This window comes from Indicator indicator, chromosome 18, assembly GCF_027791375.1.
Source record: "Indicator indicator isolate 239-I01 chromosome 18, UM_Iind_1.1, whole genome shotgun sequence".
In the NCBI taxonomy this organism is placed as follows: Eukaryota; Metazoa; Chordata; class Aves; order Piciformes; family Indicatoridae; genus Indicator; species Indicator indicator.
The window spans coordinates 11,171,730-11,194,470 of NC_072027.1; the positions used below are offsets into that span (position 1 = coordinate 11,171,730).

Here is a 22,741-nt window from a genome sequence, read left to right on the forward strand (position 1 = left end):
GCTGTGACTTAGCAGGTGAAGGTGGCTTTCCACTTGCAGTGACCTGCTTTTCTGGTAAGCACTCATGAACTAAGTCCACTCCAGCACTGCAACTCCCTGGACAGAAGAAAGGTCACGCTTCCCTGGTTGGTTGTTTCCCAGGTGGTGGCACTGCTGTGCACTGCTCCCTGCCCACAGGGCACTTACCAACTGTGCAGAGGAAACCAGCGCAGGCTGCACACCCTCAGGGCTCCATGCAGCAAGAACACCCCTTCTGCCTTGCTGTGCAAGTAACCTCAGAAGTAACGACGACTGCTGATCATCTGGGAAGGTGCCTTTCCTTTGCTGTTGTGTTTTATTCAGGTCATTTTTTGACTTGGTCAGATTTTTGAGTTATCAGAAAGACAGGAAGGCACAAGGGACACAAAGACCACCTTTGGGTAAGTGGGAGGCAAATGGTTCTTCACTCATTCATTGTATTGCTGAGAACAGGGAAAATGTCAGATAAGGAAGCGAAACCTCAGGTCTGCCAGAGCACTTAAACATTGGCATCATTGCCATCATGAAGGTGAAAGAAATGCTTTGGCCAACCTCAGCTTGGGCACAGCCTGCTCCATCCAGAGGGTAGCTGTTCCTGCAAAGAGAGCTGCTTAAAATCAGGCATGGCTTCAATGTCAGAGAGGCTGAAGATCCCCATTCAGATTTACCTCTGGTATTGGAGGCCAAGCCCCATCAGATTCAGTGAGTTGTGACAGTATCATGTGATGATGGATTTTTTTTTTTTTTTTTTTTTTAATGCTGGCCTGGAAAAGCAGCTGGATGTCAGTTATTCAGGAGTACCCGGTTGTTACCTCTTCAGTCCACATCTGTCAGTGTGCTCTGAGCACCCACCGTGCCAGCCCTTCTCTATGAGAAACAGGTCTAAAGGAACCAGCAAGGAGAGAGGGGCAAACAGACACCTTTGCTTCCTCCTCCCAGCTCTGGAAGGAGATCATTGCTGCTTCCAGCTAAGGAAGATCTTCACCACCTCCAGCCCTTGGTGCCCACACTCACAGGAGGTGTCTGCAAGCAAAGGCTACCCTTGTCACTATGCACTGATGGAGACCTTGCAGCTGAGAGCAGCCTCTTCCATCTGGAGCAACCAGCTGTGAGCCCATGTAGACTTAAGACCTCTACAGAGCCTAGATCCACCAGCAAGACCAATAGTAGTGATGACAGCTCTATGAACAATGCATGCTCAACCCTTGGGTGATGCTGCTGGCAGTCACCTTGCAGGCAGCACCAGGGGCAGTGACGCTGGCAAGCCAAGCTGAAAGGGTGACAACTGTCTCATCCATTTTCACACAGTCACATTCCTGCCACCAAAAAAAGCAGAATAAAAGGATCTGAGTCTGACTGGCTGTAGCAAATTGCAGAGGCAGCACCCACAGCCTCTCCCCCCCACACCCAGGATCCATGATCTGTGGGGTGGAAGGCAGAGGGAGTGGGTATCCCATATCCCACCAGCCACCCTGTCCTGGGCTGTGGGCAGTGTCCTGGTAGCAATGGATGAATCCAGTGGCCCAGAGCCATGAAGGTTTGAGGTGGGCATGCAGAGGCCCCATGAGAAACACTCCAGCAGGGTTTATGCTGCTCTCAGAGGTTGTTGTTCTGGTTGTCTTCCTGGGATGTGCCTCTGCTTTTTGTCAGTGTCTCCTGGGTGTCTTTGTGGTTGTGTCTCACCCTTAGGGAGAGAAAGTGACAGCTGAGCTGTGAGGGTCCCTGCAGCCCCCACAGCAGCAGTGCCTGCACAAATGGGGCAGTTCAAGCAGCTTGTGGCTGTGGGCCCAGCTCTCCACCTCAAGGACAGAAATGCCAGGGTGGTTTCCAGCAGATGCCAGAGCAACCAGCATGCCCAGTACCTGCTCTTCTTGTTATGAAGCTCCTAAACCCCCACCCACAGCATTTGCCAAGGTGGCACCAAACCCAGCTCTGTGAAAGGCTTTGCCAAGGGTCAGAGTGTCTTGTGCTGCCTCTGCACCAACACTTACTTTTCTCTGTTGAAAACAATGAAGTCTCTCTGGAGCATCTCCAGGTGCTTTTGAAGATGGCAGGCCTTTGACATTCAAATATAAAAACAAAGAGATGAGATAAAAATTCACAGTGTGACTCAGGAAGATACTACAAGGACAGTTTCAAGGAAATAGGTAGGTAAAGAGCATCTGTAGCACTTCAGTAGGGAGAATGGCATTAGGATTCTCCTCACACAAACTGGTATCTACACATGCTGCCTCCCTCCAAAGGGAAGATGTGGAAGAGTTTGGGGAATAAAGTTGGTCACAAGGGAAAAAAAAGTCTGTTCATAGATGGCAATCTTCTTTCTGGGAAAACAAGAGACTTCCCTGACCACATGCTTGTACCTGCTGGCTCTCACCTGGGAGGAGTTGCTTTTATTGGTGTCCTTCTTAGCCAAGCGCTTTTTCTTCTTGTGCAGAGGTTTGGATTCTAGGATCATTTCTTCCAGTTCAAAGGTTGGGTCACAGTTCAGTCTGCCTTTCTGGAGGGGAGAGAAAGATGCCTTAAGTAGTCAGAGCCTGTCTTGAAGAGTCTCCCCTCAATCAGACTGCATCTGGGAGCTGAATCTTGGCAGAAATAAACTAACTAGACCTGCACACAGACTCAGAGCACCCACTGCACCATGTTCAAAGCCAGGCTGGACAGAGCCTTGAGCAACCTGGTCTAGTGGGAGGTGTCTGTGCTGGTAGCAGGTAGGCTTGGAACTAGTTGATTTTTCAGATCCCTGCCAACCCAAGCCAGCCTGTGATGATTCTATAATTCTGCCATCTGGTGCCAGGCATGAGGGCACTCTGAGAAGCTCTTAAAGTCAAATTGCCTTACTGTGGGAATAAATTCTGGTGTGATCCTTTTCTGGAGAACAGCATCCCAGTTCACATCAGACAGGTATGGAAAGTCCTGGATATCTTTCAGCTGAGAAAATCGCTTCTCAGGGTTGGGCTCCAGCAGCTGCAGTGAGAGTAAAATGAAAGAGATGAGAGAGTAAGACCTGGAGATGCACAGTCAGAGGTCAGGCATCTACAGAGGTGTCAGTGGCAGTTACACCAGGAATGGACCCTGGGGTGAAGCTCCAGGACCTCGACCTGCCATCATTTAGAACAAAGTTCCCAGTTTGGGCTGAGCTCATGACCCTATGTTACTGCTAGGCTTAATGAAATATTAGCTCTGTTGAATTTTAAGCAAATGGACATATTCTTCAATTTTTCTTCTTGGGAACTATGCCATGATCCTGACTCAGCAAGGGATCAATGTCCCATTTTCATTAAGAAGTTTGAGAGTATTTAATGAGAGACAACAAAAATATTTGTGCCTACTGTTTTGAAAAAAAAAAAAAGAGAGAGAGAAGAAAGCTACACTAAGGATTCCTTCATTGCCTACACTAATTTGAGAACTAGAAAACTATTTACACATTTTCCCAGCCTTGCAGCTCATGCTGTCACACAGGCTGAGCACCTCAGCTCTGCTGCTGTTGCATGCAGACAGCCCCTGGCACTGTCAAGCAGTAGTTCTGTTTATTGAAGTGATGGCTTCACTTCAAGCATGATTTCAGCTTCAAAATGATCCCAGTAATGATTCTGAAGCAATTTTGATAACAGCTTTAATAAAAATTAATTACAGTGGTGCACAAACCACACAGCATCAAAGGATTTCAGCAGCCTCAGCACTTCTTGTGAATCTTTTCACCGTTGGGAAAAATGTTGTGGGTTTTTTTTAGAGTTAAAATGTAAATTCAATTTTTCGTCCCAATTTATTGATGTATGTATGATTATCTACCTCCAAGTTACATCATTGCAGAGAGACAAAGTTACAGGAGAAACTCTAGGAGCAAAACTCAGGTGTCCTTAGAAGAGCTGCATTAGCAGCACCTTGCTTGCCAGCACAAACTCCATCCCACCACCCAGATCTTCAGCTGGTCATTGCACAGCTCTGCTGCAATGCTAAGAGCTGGATGTTTGTCACATAGCACCACCTGAAGGTCACTGGCATTGGCTCTGAACACAGTTTACAACGACTCCCCACCATTTGCCCCAAAAGCTACAAATCAAGGTGAAATGACTTGGTGTGCTTTCCCCCAGTGCTCAGACACAAGCCCCAGTGCTGCTCTGGCCGTGGCCTCACCTTCTTGATGAGTGACACCATCTCTGCAGACCATGCTGCAGGGTACATCACTGTTGCTGTCTTGAACACGTGAGCAATTTCGTTTGTGGAGGTGCTGGAGCGGATGTGGTACGGCCTCTGTGGAGAATAACACAAGGGAAGCACTTCCATTACCTGCTTTTACAGGCTCCTTGGGAAAGCTTTTCAGAGCAAAAAAGTTTCAAACAAAGTCTCATTGTTCATTCCCCAAGCCTCCTGGTTGAAAGTCTCTCCCTGTGTGATAGTAGCTCAGTTGAAATAAACAAAACAACAGTCAGCTAGAACAATGATAATAACCAGACATTTACACAGCATGGCAGGAGGCAGCCCCCCAAAGTCTGTGTCATCACCCAGCCTGTGTTTAGGTTTTATATACATATATATTACATCTATCTATAGAGCTATGCTTAGAGCTGTCCCCATATTCAAATGTGCTGCTGTTTTCAATTCTTCACAAGTGAAAAGGAGCAGGATTCCTCCCATGTTTTTCAATCAGCTGAAAACATGATGTTCCAGGAAGGCTTTTAAGTCCTGGGTGGGCCATTAGGCTGCTGCAGGACCTGTCCCTTCTCCCCATGACCAGTGTCCTGGCAGAACCTGTGTCTTCAAGCATTAACCTTCCCCACAGAGTGTTAAAAGACAGGGATGGACAGATGGGGATGAGGCAGCATGCACCCTACCCGGGTCCTGAGCAGCTCATAGGCAGTGATTCCCAGTGACCACCAGTCCACAGCGAAGGAATAGCCAGTGGGCTTTGTGGGGTTAAACATCTCAGGTGCTGCAAAACAGAACAAAAGGAGAGTTTGCCTTGCTGTGATCTCAAGCAGAAAGGAGCCACACAGACTGCAGAGAACACCCTGCTTCTCTGCCTGGGACACAACCTAGTGTATGACACTACCACACCTCTGGGTAATTCTGATTTTTTCTTCAAGAACTGGTGGATTGCTCCTTTACCAAAACACTGCCAAGGTGGACTCGAGTCAGAACACAGTGGGTTCCTTGCAGAAGTTTATCTTTTGGACTGCTGTCAGCCTTGCAGAGCAGAAACACCTGCCAGTGAGAAGCCTTGGCATGGAGAGAGGAGCAAACCTGTAACTGTGCCAGCCACTCCTATCTCCCACCCTCATCTTCCACACTGGTTGCTGCCCCTGCTCCCTGCCCAGCAGGACCTGCCAGCCTCACGTCCTGCTCAGCACTGAGTGTCGTCGCCTTGAGAGCCAGACCCGACCCAGATCCCAGCACAGGATCTTAGCTCAGGTACTTTCCTGCCCTGTGAGCTGATACACTTTAAAACCCCCACCCTGCTGACTAACTACAGGTGCAATTAGCACACAATGAAACAACTACCTGAAGGGAGGTTGTAGCCAGGAGGGGTTTGGTCTCTTCTCCCAGGCAACCAGCACCAGAACAAGAGGACACAGTCTCAAGCTGTGCCAGGGGAGGTTTAGGCTGGAGGTGAGGAGAAAGTTCTTCACAGAGAGTGGTTGGCCATTGGAATGTGCTGCCCAGGGAGGTGGTGGAGTCACCATCCCTGGAGGTGTTCAAGAGGGGATTGGACGTGGCACTTGGTGCCATGGTTTAGATAGTCATGAGGTTTAGGGTGACAGGTTGGACTCGATGATCTTTGAGGTCTCTTCCAGCCTTCTTGATTCTATGATTTTCCACTGTGTTAAAACCCAAACAAATGTTCCAGCTCCTCTGTGCCCCACCCGTGAAATGGGGCCTGTGGCAATTTCTGCTTCAATGGACTGTTACAGAATTTAATTGATTAGTGTGTGTAAGTGGTGGGATGGCCTTGAGAAACAGGTGTGCTCTCACCTTTGTAACTAGACCAGAGCTAAAGTCCCATTGCCTGTTTCAGATGCAGGCTTGGTATCAGCACTGCCACACGCTCAACTGGCCAGCCTGGCACCACAGAATAGAGTCCTTCTGCCCCAGCTGAGTAGGTGCTACTGCCCAGGAAAGCAGCAAGTCTTAAGCCAAGTCACCTGTCCTGAACACAGAGTAATTCTGCTTTTTAAAGCAGCCAGCTTATGTAAAAATTCCAATTATTGCTGGTGATGCAGCAGTGCAAGTGCACTAACGTACTGAGGGGCCAAAACCTCATGCTTCATTTTCCTTTGCATGGGGAGAAAGAGCATGTTGGCATGGCTTGGCTGCTGCTGTGAAACGCTCCCAGACCTCAGGAGTGCAATTATCTTGTTTTATAATCAAAAACATGCTGTACAGTGTGGTGTAGTGGCACTAAAATCCATGTTTATGGTACACTTGCCGTGGTGTTGTGTGAAACCACATTTACCAGCTGCAGCAGCTGGGTGTCACCAAGGGGAGAACTCCCACCATACTCTCCTGCTGCACCTCTTGAGCTTGCTCCTCCTTTCAGACACACACATTTTGCCACAAACGAGGAAGAGGAGTTCAAACTCCCATCAAAAAGAACTCCATTGGCACCCCATCAGTGCTGTGGGATCAAGCCCATGAGATAGTAGTTAAGAACTAATGATTGTCATTGCTGCTTACCCATGTAGGGCTTTGTGCCAGCGATGGTGGTGACTTGGATTTCCTTAGTCAGCATCGTGGCAATATTGAAATCTGTGATGTGCACGTGTCCTGAAAGACAGAGGTTAATATGTAACTCGAGTTGTTTTAATTTCACACAGAAATAGCTCTGAGTCAAAAACTTAAATCCTCTATGGAAAAAGAGTTTCTAGGGAAAAAAAATATATTCTGGTGGGAGAAGCAACGGAAAATATTTCAGCTTGCAGGCTGCTTACAGATGTCTCTTCTTATATCAAATATCACCTTGATTAACCTTTGGGGACCAAAAAAATTGGAGGTCTCAAAAAAATAATTTAATGATTATTGTTTTAAATTTTCCTAAATTTGGGAAGGAGAACTGAAAAAATTTCCTCTACGATTTTTGAAAGAAAAAACAAACAACTAAGAACCCAACCAAAAATCCTTGGTATTTTTCACATTCTAGCCACTTGCCCTTTGATGTTCCCAGGTACTAAGCACTCCCCATTTCCTTCATTAGAGAAGGTCTCTGCAGCAAGCAAAACAGCCTTGTAAAAGAAATTCAAAGACCACAGACCCCTCCTCTGGGGGCAGGCACAGCTTCTGCTGTCACTGCTGCCAGCCAACTGAGACAGAAATGAAAGGCAGGTGTGATCTGCAGGGATGAGAAAGGAAATGCTTCCACCCAGCTTCTGCCTGCTCTTTTACTTGCTTTTTAAATTTTTTTTTAAGCATCTAATTTAATCTCCCTCATTCCCACCACCTGTCAGTGAGTGACCCATTGTCCCAGCAGTCCAGGTGAGCAGTACAAGGCTGGCTTCACTGAAGAGAATTTCTTTGGAACTCCTGGGCTAGTCCAGTCTAATTCCTCTGATTAAAGTCAGGCAGTTTCCATTTCTCCCTGACCTCATGAACCTTCTCCTAAGGCACTGAACTGGCTCACTGCTGATGGAGCTGGGCTCTTTATCAAAAGCATCAGATGTTTTCTTTGTTGTGTTTTGCAGACTCATCACCCTCCTCTACAATCGCAGAGGGTGGCTGAGCTACTGCTGTTCCTCTTTACCACGGAGATCAAATCAAAGTGGCTTCTGCTGCTGGACTCTGTGACAGTACTGCCCTCAGTCATTAGCATCAACAGCCAAAGAGTCACTGCATTGTCTGTTCATGAGTTCAGGTGGAGTAAGAACACCTTGATAGGTCTGAAAGTTGATGCTTCTGTAATGAATTCCTGTTGTCTTGTAAAGATTAACTTAACTGTTTCACAGCATCCAAATGGTTGTGACTATATCTCTGTGACATGAAAACAGGGACATGTTTGCCTGCTGCACATCTCTGATCTAGCTGGGAATATTTAGGGAATAAAAGTAAGATTTGTGATTTCACCTAAAACCACTAAATTCCTCATCCTCACTCAGCTCTTCAGCAATTCCATCTTTCCCCATGAGAATTCCCCAAGCAGGGAAAGGCAGGTGAAGCCCAGGAAGACAGTGACCTACTGACAGCCCTGCTCAGATGGGACCTGTCCTGGCACCTGCAGGCTCTCTGGGCTGCCAGTGCCACAGAGACACCGATTTCCTTATCAAATCCATGGAGCTTGTTTGGAGTTTGAAGGAGGAAAAGGAAAATTTGAGGTCTCTCTGTGAAATGTGGACACTGCTGGGAGAGTGTGAGTGAGGTGTCAGAGCTGGTACCCACAGGGTACTTGACTGATCTGCCCAGAGCACGTGTCCCTCCCTGCTGCTCACCCTGCTCCACATCATCAGCTCCTCTCCAGTCTACCCACTAAGGAACAGGTTACAAACCCCTGGGGAGCACTCAAGAGAAAGGCTGTCCTGCTTGGGTAAGTCCTCCACACCCTTGCATTGTTCCCTCTTCCATCCCCAGCTGTTCGCCCTCTTCGGGGAGCTGTTCTCAGTCTGAATCATAAAGACTTATTAAGAATTTGAGATTCCAAGCACAAATGTGCTGTTCTCTAGACGCATCTTTTAAGTGATTCACTTCAAACAGATCACAAGTTTCATAAACTTGCCCTCTTGGGAAATTACCAAGAGAAGCCAGCAAGGCTGAGGGAGAAGGCTCTGGATGGCACAGCGAGGCTGAACAGACATGGCAGTGTTACAGACTGGGGTGGACTGAGACACCAGGGATGGAAGCTGCTGGTAGCCAAGAGGTACACACTGAGTGCTGCTGCTGCTGGACTTGAGACTCACGCTTTGAGGCTCCTGTTTTCCTGGCTGCTCAGTCTCTGGTTGCAGTTGTTTGGAACCAGCACAGCCAGAGCTGTGCTCCACACTGAGTCCTTCCCAGAGCTCACTCTGACCACCTGAAACCAGCACTTTCAGACCAAGCCTTTGGTTCTGGATTAGGGCAAAGGATTTTCTGATGATATTCAGCACCTCTGTTACTGCACAGTGCATTCAACTTTCTATAACTTTTTTTTTTTTTTTTTGTGAAGAAAAACAACAACAACAAACCAAAAAACAAAACAGATCAGGCTTCTGCAGATCCAGCTAAGGCAGCATTTCAAAGAAGATGAACCTGGAGCCATTGGGAGCTGTGAAGAATGGAGATTCTCAGACAGGAGAAGAGAGCAAAGGGCCTGTGTGTGCAGTGTCTGCACTGGCATGAGCCTGCCTGGTTCAGCACTGCCCTCCAGAACCTTTCAGCACCAGTATAAGAAACAACTCTGAGCAAAGCCATTACAGGGCTCTTGCAAAAAAGCCTTCTCTGTTTTACTAGAGATAAAAGGGAGCTTTTCTTCAGTTTTATTAGACAAATGACCTGGCTGAAAACTCCAGATGAATTAGTCACAGTTCCTGGAAACTGCCATCTGTTATATTCTTCAATTCCCAGGTGAGCTGTGCTGTCGTTGAGCCAAATCGATAGACTCATCATTAAAGGAGGAAATCACTTTGTGCTTGGAATGGCTGCTGAAGGTGGTCTCCTGCTGAGGATTTTTTTCCTTGTGGGACCTGATCCCAATCTCTGATGTTGGACCAATTCTTTATTTATTGCACAGCAAGACATTTGCCTGATATTCCAATTTATTTATGTCTCACTTTAATTTCCTAGCTGAAATGGGTATGGTAATACAGAATGCCACCGACCAGGGTGGCAGAGGCAAATGCATGAGATGTGTGTCAAGGTCATGACAGCAGCAGGATGACACACCTCAATGTGCAGCATAGTGAGGGGGGCATTGGTACCATCCAAAACCTGAACCAGGCTGCTAGGCAAGGATCAGATCATGTGCACAAAGGCTCCTGCAGCCTCAGCAGTGATTAACAGTGGCAAAAAAGGCTGCTGCAAGTCCTAACAGACATGAAAATCCAACAGGCTGAAGGAGTCACAGCTGGAAAGGGCCTTCACAGCTGGAAAGGAAGATGAGCCAAAAGACAGAGTTGAGGGGCAAGAAAAGTATAAAAACGAAAGACTGAAGTCTGATTGCTGAGGGTCTTAGGGCGCTTTGTACTCTTGGGGGCCTGGTCTCAATCCAGAACGTTATAAAAAATGGATGCTATCAAATAGCAGCTATTTTCTGATCACTGTTGTGAAAGCCTCCTGAAGGGAGAGAGAATGAGGAGCTGCAGCTCCATTCCATGGGGAAAGAGACACTGAAAAACAAGCACAATCTACCAGGCTGAATATAGATAGATAACCATGCTACAGCAACATCTGCTCTGGGGACAGGAAAAACTTGAACTGTGTGTGCATAAAGCTTTCTGTATGCATGAGAGGGCACACCCTTGCTGTTATGGATGAAGAAAAGGAATATTACAAGGCAGTCAGAAGGACACTGAGGTCAAGGGTACATCCATAGCAAATAGCTCTGAAACCTCTGCCACAGACAGTTAAAGAATCACAGCCAGCAGAGAACAGACTGAAAATCAACCTAAATTGTGGTGTCATTACTAGAGCATGCAGGGTAGATCCTGCTGGGCTGAATGGGGCTGCAGGGACAAGAGGAGCTTTTTCCTCTGTTTTTTTTTCCCTCTTCAGGGACACTGACCTACATTTCCATGGCTCTAGCTCTCCCAGCTCCCTCACAGGGGGCTGTGGCACCTCAGTCCTGTGGGTACAGAAGTTCTTGGATGATGGTAACAAATCACCAAGAGCATCTACTGGCGAGGGCTAACTGAGCTCAGCTCTGCACCAGCACCACACTGTGCTGGGGGGCCTGGAGCCCTGGTGATGCTGGGACCCTGGCCCAGGCTGGCCAAACAGGACCACAGTCCATTGGTAGGCACTGATGGGAAGCAGGATGGGTCCCTGCATCAGTCTGTGCATGGGGCAGGGGAGAGGCTTCTGCACTTGGAGGAGGAGGCAGAGCCAGCTGTGCTGACAGGTCCTAAATAAATAATTAGCTTGCACTTTGAAATTAGAGGTCATATGCAAAACAGGCAGAGCCTGGGCTCAGGTGCTGCCAGGCAACCCTTGTCACACAGAGCCACAGTGATCCCCAGGAGCTTCAGCGTCTCAATTGCAACCCCTGAAGTCATCATAAATTCAGAAACACCTTGTCCCTGCACTGACTTTTTCTCCTCAGTGCCTTGCTCTAGTTGCTCCTGAATATCTCTCACAACAAGCTAGTTTTCAATGACATGAAATTACAAAGTGATTTTGTAATGAGTGAAAAGCTAATAAACATCAGACAACTCTTCACTAGGAGAGCTTTGTCAGGACCAAAAGGCGTCTAGGGAGGGATGCAAGTTAGAGTTTTGCCAGAGCAATTGACTAAATCAAAAACAAGAGCAATATCTATATTGTACCCACTCCAAATCCTCTTTGGAGCTCCCTCCCAGTGTCAAACACTCAAGGAACAAAAAAATCCCTGAGTGAAGATTATCAGTTCAGCCACAGCTCATTCTGCCTGTGAGCATTCATGACACAGCCTGCAATCACACCAGCATTTCCATTCAAACAACTGCATGCTGAGAAAGTTTTAAGCAAGAGCCAAAAGGGTCTTAGAATAAGGTCTGCCAGGCACCTGACCACAAGCAGCACAAAACATGTCCCTGCCAATGCTCCTAGGACACCGTGGAGGTACCAGGTGTTGTCACTCAAAAAGCAAGCAAGGCAGGGAAGGATGGTCTCATTCTGCACCTATCTGAGGGTGAGGGAGTAGCACAAAATGAGGCAGAGAGCACTTGACCTTCAGTTTGGTTCCTGACTCTGTTTTTTTGCATGTTCATGACCAGGAAGAAACTGGCACTTACCATGCTCATCCAGTAAGATGTTGTCAGGCTTGATGTCTCTGAGAAAAAGGCAGAGAAGGGAGTCAGCTATTAGCCTGGGAAAGTGACATGATACATGGCTGCAGATGCTTTAGACAGCCTGGCCTCTGGAAGGACACACACCCAGAGACAGTGTGGCCTGGAAGGTGTCTGCTGGGGCTCTTCAGCCCTGGTATTCCTGAAGGGTTTGGATTAGCCATCAGAGAATAACTAATCAAAGAACAAAAGCAGAAATGGTGGCAGAGGGCTGTGGCTGTGAAAGCTGCTGTGGTTTGGACTGGCAGTACTCCACCTCCATTAGAGTTTCTGTTTATCTTTTTTTTTTCCCCTTTTAGTTCTTAACCTGTTTCAGTACTATTTGAGAACGGTTCCCCATTTACTCAGTAAAGAGCAAATTATTTTAACATCTTTGTTCTAGAAACAAATGAGTTCCTGACTGAAAACCAAACCCAAACCCAGGACACCAGCACCTAAAGCCATGCTGCAGAGAAAGGCTTCCTGTTGAAGACAGTGCAGGTACACCTGATACATCAACTGTATCCACCCCAGTGCCTTTACAAGGCATTAACCTGGTTTTAATGAGCTAATTACACCAGTGCCTGCTCACCCACTACTGGATAAGCCTGGCACCTGGCAGCCAAGTGCCTGTAAGGAGCCTGGCACACAGCAGGCAGACACACATTCAGTAACTTGGTGCCATCCTGACACTGCCCATCAGCCCTGGGCTTCAAGGGAGGAAATGGGCAGGGTTAGGATTTTATGGTAAAAATGCTGTCATTAAGCTAGAGTTTGAATTCACCTGGGCACCTGGAGTCAAGAAGGGCCAATATAATTAATTATAATAACAGCTGCCATCTTCTCACCCAAACCTCTGCCAGTGGGTTATAAATACCCTAGGTACCTTCCCTGAGCCACCCTCACCCCACACAAGGGAGCACAGGGACAGGTCTCTGTCAGGACATTACAGGGTGGATTCAGGGGATGGTTCTCCCAAGTAAGTGCAGCAAAACTGAGCCTCAGCTCAGAGCCAAACAGCCCAGAAGGGCAGAAGCATGTATGTGACAGCAACAAAAGGTGATGCCACACCTGGTATTTTTGAGAAAATACTAATTTAAGCAAAGACTTTAAAAATGTTTCAGCAAAAAGAGCGTGGAAAAAATGGACTTTGAATCTCCTGACACAAAAATTACTTCCACTTTTGAAAGAACCATAAGGATAGCTTTTCATTTCTCATCCAATTTTCAACCTTTCCCCCCCACACACAATTACTCCTTTTTAAATTCCCACTGGGGCCTTTCTTAATCATGCTAAGGCTGGTGTGCAGGCTATGGTAATTGCACCAGCACACTGAGATCATTCCCAAGAGACAAACAACGAGCAGGGATCACATTGTTTATTGATTATTTGTATATTTCCTTTTGATAAACATTTCCTAGCCTGACCAAAAAAAAAAAAAAAAAAAAAAAGAAATATCAACAAATAGTTCCCATTCTTCTCCCTGTAGGTGAGAAGTCATTCCAGCCATGGGTCTGTCTGCTGCCTCTGCACAGCTTTGCTCCATCTCTTGCCTGTCTCTGCTGGTCCCAGTTACAGATGTTGCAGGAAACTGACTCTGCTGAGTCACTTTATCGACCTAATACTGTCCCACTAGGTTATAGTACTAATTAAACAACTTGCACTACTGTGTTAATTAAACAACTTGCAAATTAAACAGACTGCCATAGGTGTTTTGTTCTACTCAACTCACCTGAAACACATATAGATGCTTGAAGTGCACAGTGTAGACAGACTGAACCTGAGTTGCTCCCATCCTTATTTACAATAACTCTCTGGGAAAGGCCCAGAGCTTTGCCTTTTGGACGTCCTCTTTCTACCTGTCCTCGTGGTGCAGCCACAGCAGGACAACAGCCCAGCTCTTGGCAATGTTTACAGCCATGCAGTGCTGGTGGCCACACAATGCTCATGGCCACACAACTGCAGGGACAAGGCTCAGAATTGGGAATGCAGCCACCCTGCGCTCCCAGAACTATCACATCTTTCATCATTATAGAATCAGCCTCCTTCTCATCCAGATTTGTTCTGACAGCAAGGAACTGTGAAGAACCTTCAACTCCTCAGTCCTATAAATACCACTGTTGTGATACCTCACTCACGGAGAAGGATTTTGCCCCTGTGCCCCATGTTGCATGTTCAGGCCAAGCCAGCAGCATGAGGATTCACCCCTGGCTGCTCAGGGCTCTGCATTTCACATCTTTAATTCATGCTCATCCATTATTTGGTGCTGGTGAGCAGGTGGTGGGTAGAGAGGGCCAGCACAAGGTCCCCATCACCACACACCAGCTTCATGTCCCAGACCACAGCGGGGCAGCTGGGATGGCTGCTGTGCCAAGATCAGGGGCATCAGAGTAGAAATCTATGCAGGTATAAAACCAAACAAGCAACGTGAAAGACGAGACTCCTGAGAAAGCAGGAGCTCTCCTCAAGGAGGTCTGGCTCCAACTGCATCAGAGCAAAATCCCTCTGGTGCTCCAGGGCTCTCTACTGCTGCAGAGGGCAAGGTATGGGCATTCTATGGGCATGTCAGACATTGGCTTTTCTGCCTTCCTTCACAGCTCACAAATAGCAGCCAGATGCTGTGAACATCAAGTGTTCATCTTTACCAGCCCTTCACAGCATGCTCCTTCCCCTGCTAACAGCCAGGATATTGCAGTTTTAAATTCTGTATCATGCTTCATTTTTACACCTCACAAGAACAATCTTCTGGAATTATATTTACAAATGAGATGATCTTCTCTGCACCTTTATTAATCCTCTGTTAGTCCCTGTTCATAACCCCTCTTAGCAGCTCCTAAGAAAAACCCTTGGACCCTAAGTCTGCTTTGCTGAGCAGGAAGCAGCTGCATGTCCCTTGGTCTGGAGCTGAAACTTCCCTCTCCAGCCAGGGAAAACCTTGACCTCCTCTCTTATTTTACAGGTCTTTGAATGTATGGGAAAAGCTCTTGTATTTTTCCATTGGCCATGAAAAAAAAGAAATCTCAATGGCCATAAAGAAATTCTCCCCACTTTTAGAAAGGGATTTAACCTCACACAAAACAACCTGCATCTGGTCCCCTCTGCATCTCTCAGCGCTGTGCAGGGAGGGACCAAATGGGAGACACCTTCCAGGGTGACAGCAGGGGAATTCTGAGTGCTGATGCCTATTCTCCCTGGACCAGAATGGATATTAATGAGATACAGCTAATTAAACCTATCAGAGACAGCTTTGCAGGATCAGCAAACAAATCAAGTATACTTATTACAGCCATCCCAGAGGGAGAAGTGAGATGCTCCCTGCCTGTACACGGAACGCTTTTCCCTGGGAAGCTTGGTCCTGGGAGAATATTTTGTTTAGCTGTTAAGTCTCTATTTGTCCTTTAATATCAAAAAAGGAAAAAGTCCACCGTTACTGCAGTCTGCAAGCATCAACCCATCCAGGGGTCCCCAGCTGACCTGTGGATGATGTGTCTGCTCTGGAGATAGTCAAGGGCCAGCACCAGCTCACAGATGAAGAGCTTCACGGTGCCTTCCTGGAACCGCACGTTTTGCTGGAGATGGTAACGCAGGTCTCCTCCAAGCAGCAGGTCTACAACCATAAACATATCTTCTTCATCCTGGAATGAGTACCTAAAATGTATGGACAGGCACGGTTCAGGGGTGGTAATACTGAAAAGAGAGACATGTGGTATCTCTGGGAATACTCATCCTGCCTTGGAACTTTTCCACCTGGGAAATGGTAATTTCTGACCTTCTCCTGCTCTGTTACCACTGGGACTAAACTCCTGTTGTTATACTTGAGGTGACAATAACTTACTTTCAGACCCACAACAGAGCCAGAGCAGCTTAAATGAACAACTACCTGCAGGTCCATGAGAAGAACAGGAACCAAATGTTTTCATGTTGAACTTTTTACTGTCAGACACTTCAAAAACAAAGCCACATCCAAACCTCCCAAATCCACCACTCTGACACAGCTTGCTGCTGCCTGTCCCCTCCCCAAGGCTGTGAATAAAGATGGGCAGGAGCCTGCCTCACAGTTCTTGGGTGTGCTTATCATGGATAGGAGCAGCAGTGAATGATCCCCCTGAAGGATCTTTGAAGATCCCTTCACTCGTTGCCATGTCACAGCCAGACAAGCAGTCAATAACTCACCACAGTAGTGCCAATCCAGCTTGGAGCTCTGGAGAATGCTGTCTTTCAACCCACCACACTTCCCCTTGGGCAATCTTGTTTCCCAGAGCACTCTTGGGATATTGCTGCTGCTCACCCTGCAGGCAGTGCCTGAGATTGCCCTCCCACTAGACATGCATGCCTCACCTGGTGCCCAGCTTGGTGGGCAGCACCACACACGTCATGGTGCCCTCATGCTGTGGTGGCAAGACACCATCTGCTCATGAAACCAGCTTGCAGCAGAGAAGTGGCTAAGTCTGGTCTGAAAAGTGTCTCTGACATCTCAGATGCAGCCAGCAAGTAAAGGAGCAATATCTTACCATAAATTAACTAAGAAAGGGTGCTCCAGCCCCTGCATGATCTGCAGCTCCTTGAAGACATTCCTCACTTCGTTACGCTCCACACACTTTTGTTTGTTCATGTATTTCATGGCGTACATCTTCTTGGTGTCGTTCTTCTGCACAACGCACACCTAGGTGAGCAAATCAAGGGGCAGATCAGAGCTGACCTGCCAGCAAACTTGGGCAGTGAGACATGGCCACATGAGTGGTCTCCAGGGGCTTTAGCAAAATCCACACTGCCAAGTCCCAGGTCCACGCATCAACGTTGCAGCACTGGATGGATCACCAGCACTCAGTTTTCAGCCATAGAAGAAACTTTGCTGAATGGAAGGAGAGGTGAGGAATTCACCACCACAAGGATGTGAGACAGGGAATCATACACAAGTCAGTGCTGTATTTAACAGTGGAAACTATTAATCAGTCTTGGTGGTGTCTGTCCCTCCCACATGAGTGACTCCTTCCACCGCAGAACTACAGGTTAGAAAATGGAAACCAGTACTGATTTCAGCATAAAAATAAACCATCTTACCATAGCCTGATGCTTAACAGCAAATACTGTTTTATAGAGAGATATCCTCACAAAAAAATTGCCTCTCCTTCCACATTGCCTGTAGCTCTTTGTTAATAAAGATGCATCGTGATGTTCAGTGCTGGGAAGTCTTAGAAATTGCTCTCCAGAAAGATAATTAAATTCAGCTCATTTGATTTATCTGTTTCTCATTTTAATCTCCTGTAATATAATTTGTGGCTGTGGAATGGATGAGGAATGGGGCTCTGATTCCTTCCTGATTACCAGGAGTTGAAGCTCAGGTCACATTGATAATGCAGGGGTTTCCTTCTTTATGCTCATGTCAGGCTCTAACTCATCCATCTCTCAATCAGCCACATTCCCAGGGGTCCACAGAGTGAGCAGTTCACAAAATACTCACCTTCCCAAAGCTGCCCTTCCCAATAGCTCGCAAAATCTTGAAATGGTCAAAAGTGACTGCAAGAAAGAGGAAAGATTCAAACGTTAAATGGCTGAGAAAACATCTGATGATGTAATTCCATAAGAGCTGGAGTGTCCGTTGTTTGTCTCAGCAAGTTTGTGCTGCTTTTGGAGATGTGGCTGCTGCTTAAAACTTGCTTTTTGTCTTTGCAGCTCAGCTGCGACAGCAAGTTCCCTGGGTCAGCCTTTGTCCACAGCAGACCAGGCAAGGAACCATCCACTGAGTGTCTTCAGTCTGCCCTGCCTGTTAAACATGACAGCATCATCTTGCTGCTGCTGAAACCAAATGCAAAGAAGATGAGTCCATCACACGTTTATACCCCATGAAGACGTAAATGGGCAGCTTCTAGACAACCCTTCAATAGCTGTGCAAGATGAAGACAGCAGCCCCTGCTGCTATTCCTCACCCAGGACAGCTGCTTCTGCTCAGAAAAGAACCACAGAGCAGCACCTTTGCAGACCCTGCACTGAGCCAGGGAGGGAGGAATCTTAATGTGCTTCACTTCCTGTCCTCTGGCTAAGGATGGGGCTGGGAGGTGGACATCTGCACAGCAAGGAAGAACGTTCTGCAGTGCTGCTCTGAAGGGCCCTGCAGACCAAGTGTCTCTGATCAGGCAGGATGAAGCTGCCTGTGTTTCATCTCAGGCAGTAAAGAGATCCAGAGAAACAGCAAATCAAATTACCCTGATTACAGCAAGCACTGACTGCACTGGGCTCAAACCTGCTGCTGGAGAAGGCACCGCAACAATGGTTACTGGATTGGACCCTGCTAATGCTTCTCCACATGGCTGTGCCCAGCAGCCATCAGCAAAGGGAAGGTCAGGCTCAGCAATTGCTCCTGCTGGCTGCACCAAACCACACCAAAATGCTTCTTCAAGACACCAGAGAAAGGTTCTAATACATTTATAGCAGCTCATTATCTTTAACCAGCTTTCACGCATGGAATCACTTCAAGCCTGGAACAACAGCCACAAGTATGGGAGCTAACACAAGCTGATAAGGAGTTTAATTAGGTCTGTTTATCAGTTAGACCATCTGAGAGAAGGGCAGTAGATACCTGCAGAATGCAAAGGGAGAGTGAAGATGTTTATCACCTGCAGAGGACAATGAGAGGGGAAGGAAAAACTCCTGAGCTTGCTATGGAGAGCAATGAGCTGCAGAGGCTGCCTGCTGTCCCATGCAGCTTGTGATTGTGGGGAGAGGGACCCTCAGGTCCCAGGTACCGTCTCAGCTTTTATGCCATTCCCAGTTTTCACTCTGAGCCAATCCCAAGTCTTACTCCCAAAGAGTACCAACATTAGTGGTGTCTGAATCAGGAACCAAACACATGCTCTTCATCCTGAATCCACATCTACAGCTTTGACAAGCCTCATTTCACTGCCTGATGGCATCTAGAACAATGACAACACCAAAGCATTTGCCCTTCAGAGGGAAAGTTCCTGTGATATGCCAACACAGAAAAATGACGTTTAAGAGATGCCAAGGCAGATAGTACAACTGCTATAAAGAAGCAACTGAAGCATGACCATGACATACTGTTTTGAAAGGAGGGGTTGTATTTCTAAATCCAGCTTCAAGGAACAATAGTTCGATGCAAAAATACAGAACCTAACCAGCCACGAAGAACATCCTGATCAGAGACAAGTCAGCCCTGCCAGAGCCACTGGACTCCATCTGCCAAGTGAAATTCACTGCTTCTAGGTGCTCAGGTCCTGCCAGCCCCTTCACCCCATGGTCTGTTACAACCCATCTGCCTTCTGTCACTGTAATCTCCCCCATTTTCACTCTGTTCCCTCCCCTCCTTGCTTCCTTCACTGCAGCCTCAGCAAAACAAGGGCTAGCACAGGATCAGGAAGGACAACCCAAGTCACTCTGTGTTGGGGAGCTGAAGTCCACATAGACCTGGGCAGAGGAACAAAGATACATCCATGGGGCAACTTAAGGACAGAATAGCTGATAGTTGCTAGAGGACACACAGGCAAAGGACCTCAGAATGATGTACAGCCCTCTCGCCCAGCCACTGTCCTCACCTACCAACTATTTCTGCTCTATCTTCCAGCAGATTTGGCCAGCTGGGGAAAATATCTGGCTGCCATCCTCCAGGATGCTTTCCACATCCATTTGCCCAGAAGCAGCACAAAATCTGGCTTTTAACATGGTCTCATCCTGACTGCATCAGGGTTGAGAGCATCTTGCAGCTCTGAACCTTCTGTCTGGTTATTACATTTTCTTTTCATCTCACCAGTTTATTATCCACCACTGTGCCTACTCAGAGGAAACGCTGAGAGAAAATAGTGCTGGCATCCCACTCCAGCTGAAGGCAAAGAAAAGCTCTTTGCAAAGTCCATTAAAAAAAGATAATAAAATGATGGTGCCACGGGAAACAAATGACAGCAAATCATAGCAGTTTGGGAAAACGTGTAGGGACTGTGTGTGCACATCAAAGGGTGAGGGGAGCCCAGCAAGGTGTGAGCCCTGCTCTCTTCTGTTTCTGCACAGCAGAAGGTGGTCCACACTCTGTAGAAGGTGGTCCATGCTCCATAGAGCAAACAGCTGAGCTGTGGGAGGAGAAGGGAGCCTGCTGATGAAGAATGGAGGCATATGGGGGTGAAGACATTTGCCAGGGTTATTCAGAACACTACAGCACAACATAAATCAAGATGTTTTCACCCCTGACTCAGCTCTTTAACAAGCTTGTTTTACAAAAGGTTTCACCTTGTTGCAGCTGCCTGAGTATTCTTCAGGACTTTTTTTATTTTCAAGGAAATTGAGAGAGAATTTAAATCATCGAAGGTTACAGCATGGTTCTCTGAGAAGCAGACCTAATTTTTGGGTGCAACAGCAAAATATCCTTTAGACTGTGATTTTTCCTCCTCCCACCTTTCCCAGCAATGCCCCAGTGAGCATCTGGCAGCATCTGTCAGACAGCTGCCAAACTGGTAGATGCAGCTACAGCACCCAACTGCCAGAGGTGGAACTCAGGCTGGGGAAAATCAGGTTCTGGAGCACTTCACTGCTCACATTGCTGCTGTTTGTATCTACACAGATCCCAAAGCAAAAGCCTCTCCCTAACACCGCCAAGGTGGCTCTCCACTGGCCACAGCCCAGGGACCCACCATTGTCATGGAACAGAAAAGCTGTTGTGCTGTTTCCTGCTGTAGGAAGCTCTTAATTAATTTCAGTTTTAATTGAAATTAGAATAAGGACAAGATTATGACACCCAAGGTGATAGTCTCTGGTCACAAATCTGCCAAGATCATGGAAAAGTTAACAAAGGACATCCCCATTTCAGCTGGGTTTCTATTCCCCCATTATATCAAAATATGAGACAAAATGTGCTATTGCTTTTAGATTTGGGCAGGCCCATGAAAGCACAACTGCACTGGTCTGGACACAGTGCCTGGGTGCAGGGGTGAGCCTGGAGCCTACTGAAACTTGATATCTCAACACTGAACCTCCTAAGATAATCAGGACTGGACCTCTCCCTTGACTTGCCCAGCAGGATACACAAAGGCACCAAGTGTGGGGCACAGCATTTTGCACTTGGAAAGCCCTTTGGCAAGGAGCTAACAGAGGCTTCACATCCAACAGGTTTTGTTTGCTGAAACCAATCTTTTCCCAGCACAGAGCTGGCTCTGGTAAGAGCCTGCCCAAGAAGATTTACTGCCCCAGGCACAGTCACCCTGCACAGGTCACTGCCCTGCCTGGAGTGCCATTTATTTCTCAGGCAAAAGGTCTAGTACCACATGGAGAATGTTGAACCCAGAGAAAGGCTCAGCAGAAAGCCCAGCCCCACCAAGGAGAATTCAGTTTGCAGCAGCCAGTCCCACAGGCAGATAGTCAGCAGCGAGAGCAGTGTTAGTCATCCTGAGCTAGCTCTGGCAGCTCTCTGGGAGAAAGGCCACTACTGAGTGGTGAGATGCAGCAGCAATAAAACCTCCAGAAAAACCCTGCAGCATGGGCTTCTTATGCATTAAACTAATGGAAAAAATATGGAAAAATAAATTAAAATGGCAAGCAGCTGGGGACTGCAGCCACTCTGGCCATGCAGTCAGAGAGCAGCTGGTGTCGTGGGTGCAGCAGTGCAGGGGGTGAGGAAGGGGAGGTTCCTCCTTGAGGGCACCAGCAGCCACCAAGACCCTGAAGTGCCAAACCCTCCCTGGAGGATGAGGAATAGAGGTGTAGAGGGAAGGGCTGGATCACAAAAGGGTGGCCCAGGACAGTGAGGGGAAAATTGTGTTGTGCAGAACAGGTTCTTTCTTCCCTAGGCAGATGCTCATGGAGATGGAGCAGTGGGACAGCCACTGCCAAGGGCAGAGGCTGCTGTGTGACAAGCACTGAGAGCACTACTAGGGATAGATCCCTGCACTTACAGGATGAAAGGGCACTTCTCGAGACCTCTTTCCTCAGGTGCTGCGTGGGAAAGACAACATTTTGGCCAGCATTCTCTCCTTTTCTCCTTATGCCCCCAGTAACCAGGATTACCTCCTCCCCAGCTGGAGTTCTTACATTTGGGACAGCAGTTTGTGAGCTGACTAGGTTCTTCTATATTTTATTTCTCTGTGATTGTATTTATCTACATCTGCATTTTATCACTGAACCTAGGTGAAAGCCCATATGGCAGTTGGCAAGCTGACTCATGCAACAGAAAATATATTTATGGAACAATCTTTTAATGACCGTCTCTACAGTCTTGGCAGCATGATGACACTGGCCTCCAGCACTGCATTCTCCTTTTCCAGCCAATCAAGCCTGCATGCTGGGTTCCCAGTGCCAGTGGGTAGAGCTGCCCAGTTGGGCAGGCACCAGGAACCTCCACTCTGCTGCTGCTGACCAGGTCTTTCTCAGTGGCTCTCACACCAACTTCAAAACAGGGATGGGAGCACACACTACTCAAACTACCTTCCCACCACACCTCATACCATTCCTTCTTGTGCTGTGATCCTCAGAAGAAACCTCACCTGCCTGCAGAACTGCAGCATTTCCCCCCCCTGCCTCCAAAGGGCCTGGCTTCTGCCAACAGTTCTTCTCCCACTGCCTGGCTGCAGAGAGGGGTGGTGAAAAGACCACCCGGCCCCTGGCCACAGCTCGGCAGGATACCAAAGGCATGCAACTGCTGCACACTTTTAGCTAATCAAGAATGTCTGGGTGTCTGCAACCCCAGCATGGTAACTCTCAGAATAACAATCTCTGTACTTTGTAGTCCCAGACAACAACTAGGAGAATTTCTTACCATCTTCATTTTCACTGAAGGGCGATGGCTTGCTAGAGGTGTTTGCTCCCAT

General features: G+C 47.5%; 1 protein-coding gene across 1 annotated transcript; it reads right to left on the minus strand.

The window, feature by feature from the left end:
* Positions 1–1,614: 1,614 nt before the first annotated feature.
* STK32A (serine/threonine kinase 32A) lies at positions 1,615–22,741 on the minus strand. The gene is made up of 12 exons (XM_054389127.1): positions 22,690–22,741; positions 17,398–17,453; positions 16,448–16,599; positions 15,411–15,584; positions 11,904–11,941; positions 6,691–6,780; positions 4,851–4,948; positions 4,153–4,269; positions 2,857–2,982; positions 2,393–2,515; positions 2,010–2,074; positions 1,615–1,702 (listed from the first exon to the last, which is right to left on the minus strand). The coding sequence occupies exons 1-12, from the start codon at positions 22,739–22,741 to the stop codon at positions 1,615–1,617; spliced, it is 1,179 nt and encodes a 392-aa protein (XP_054245102.1).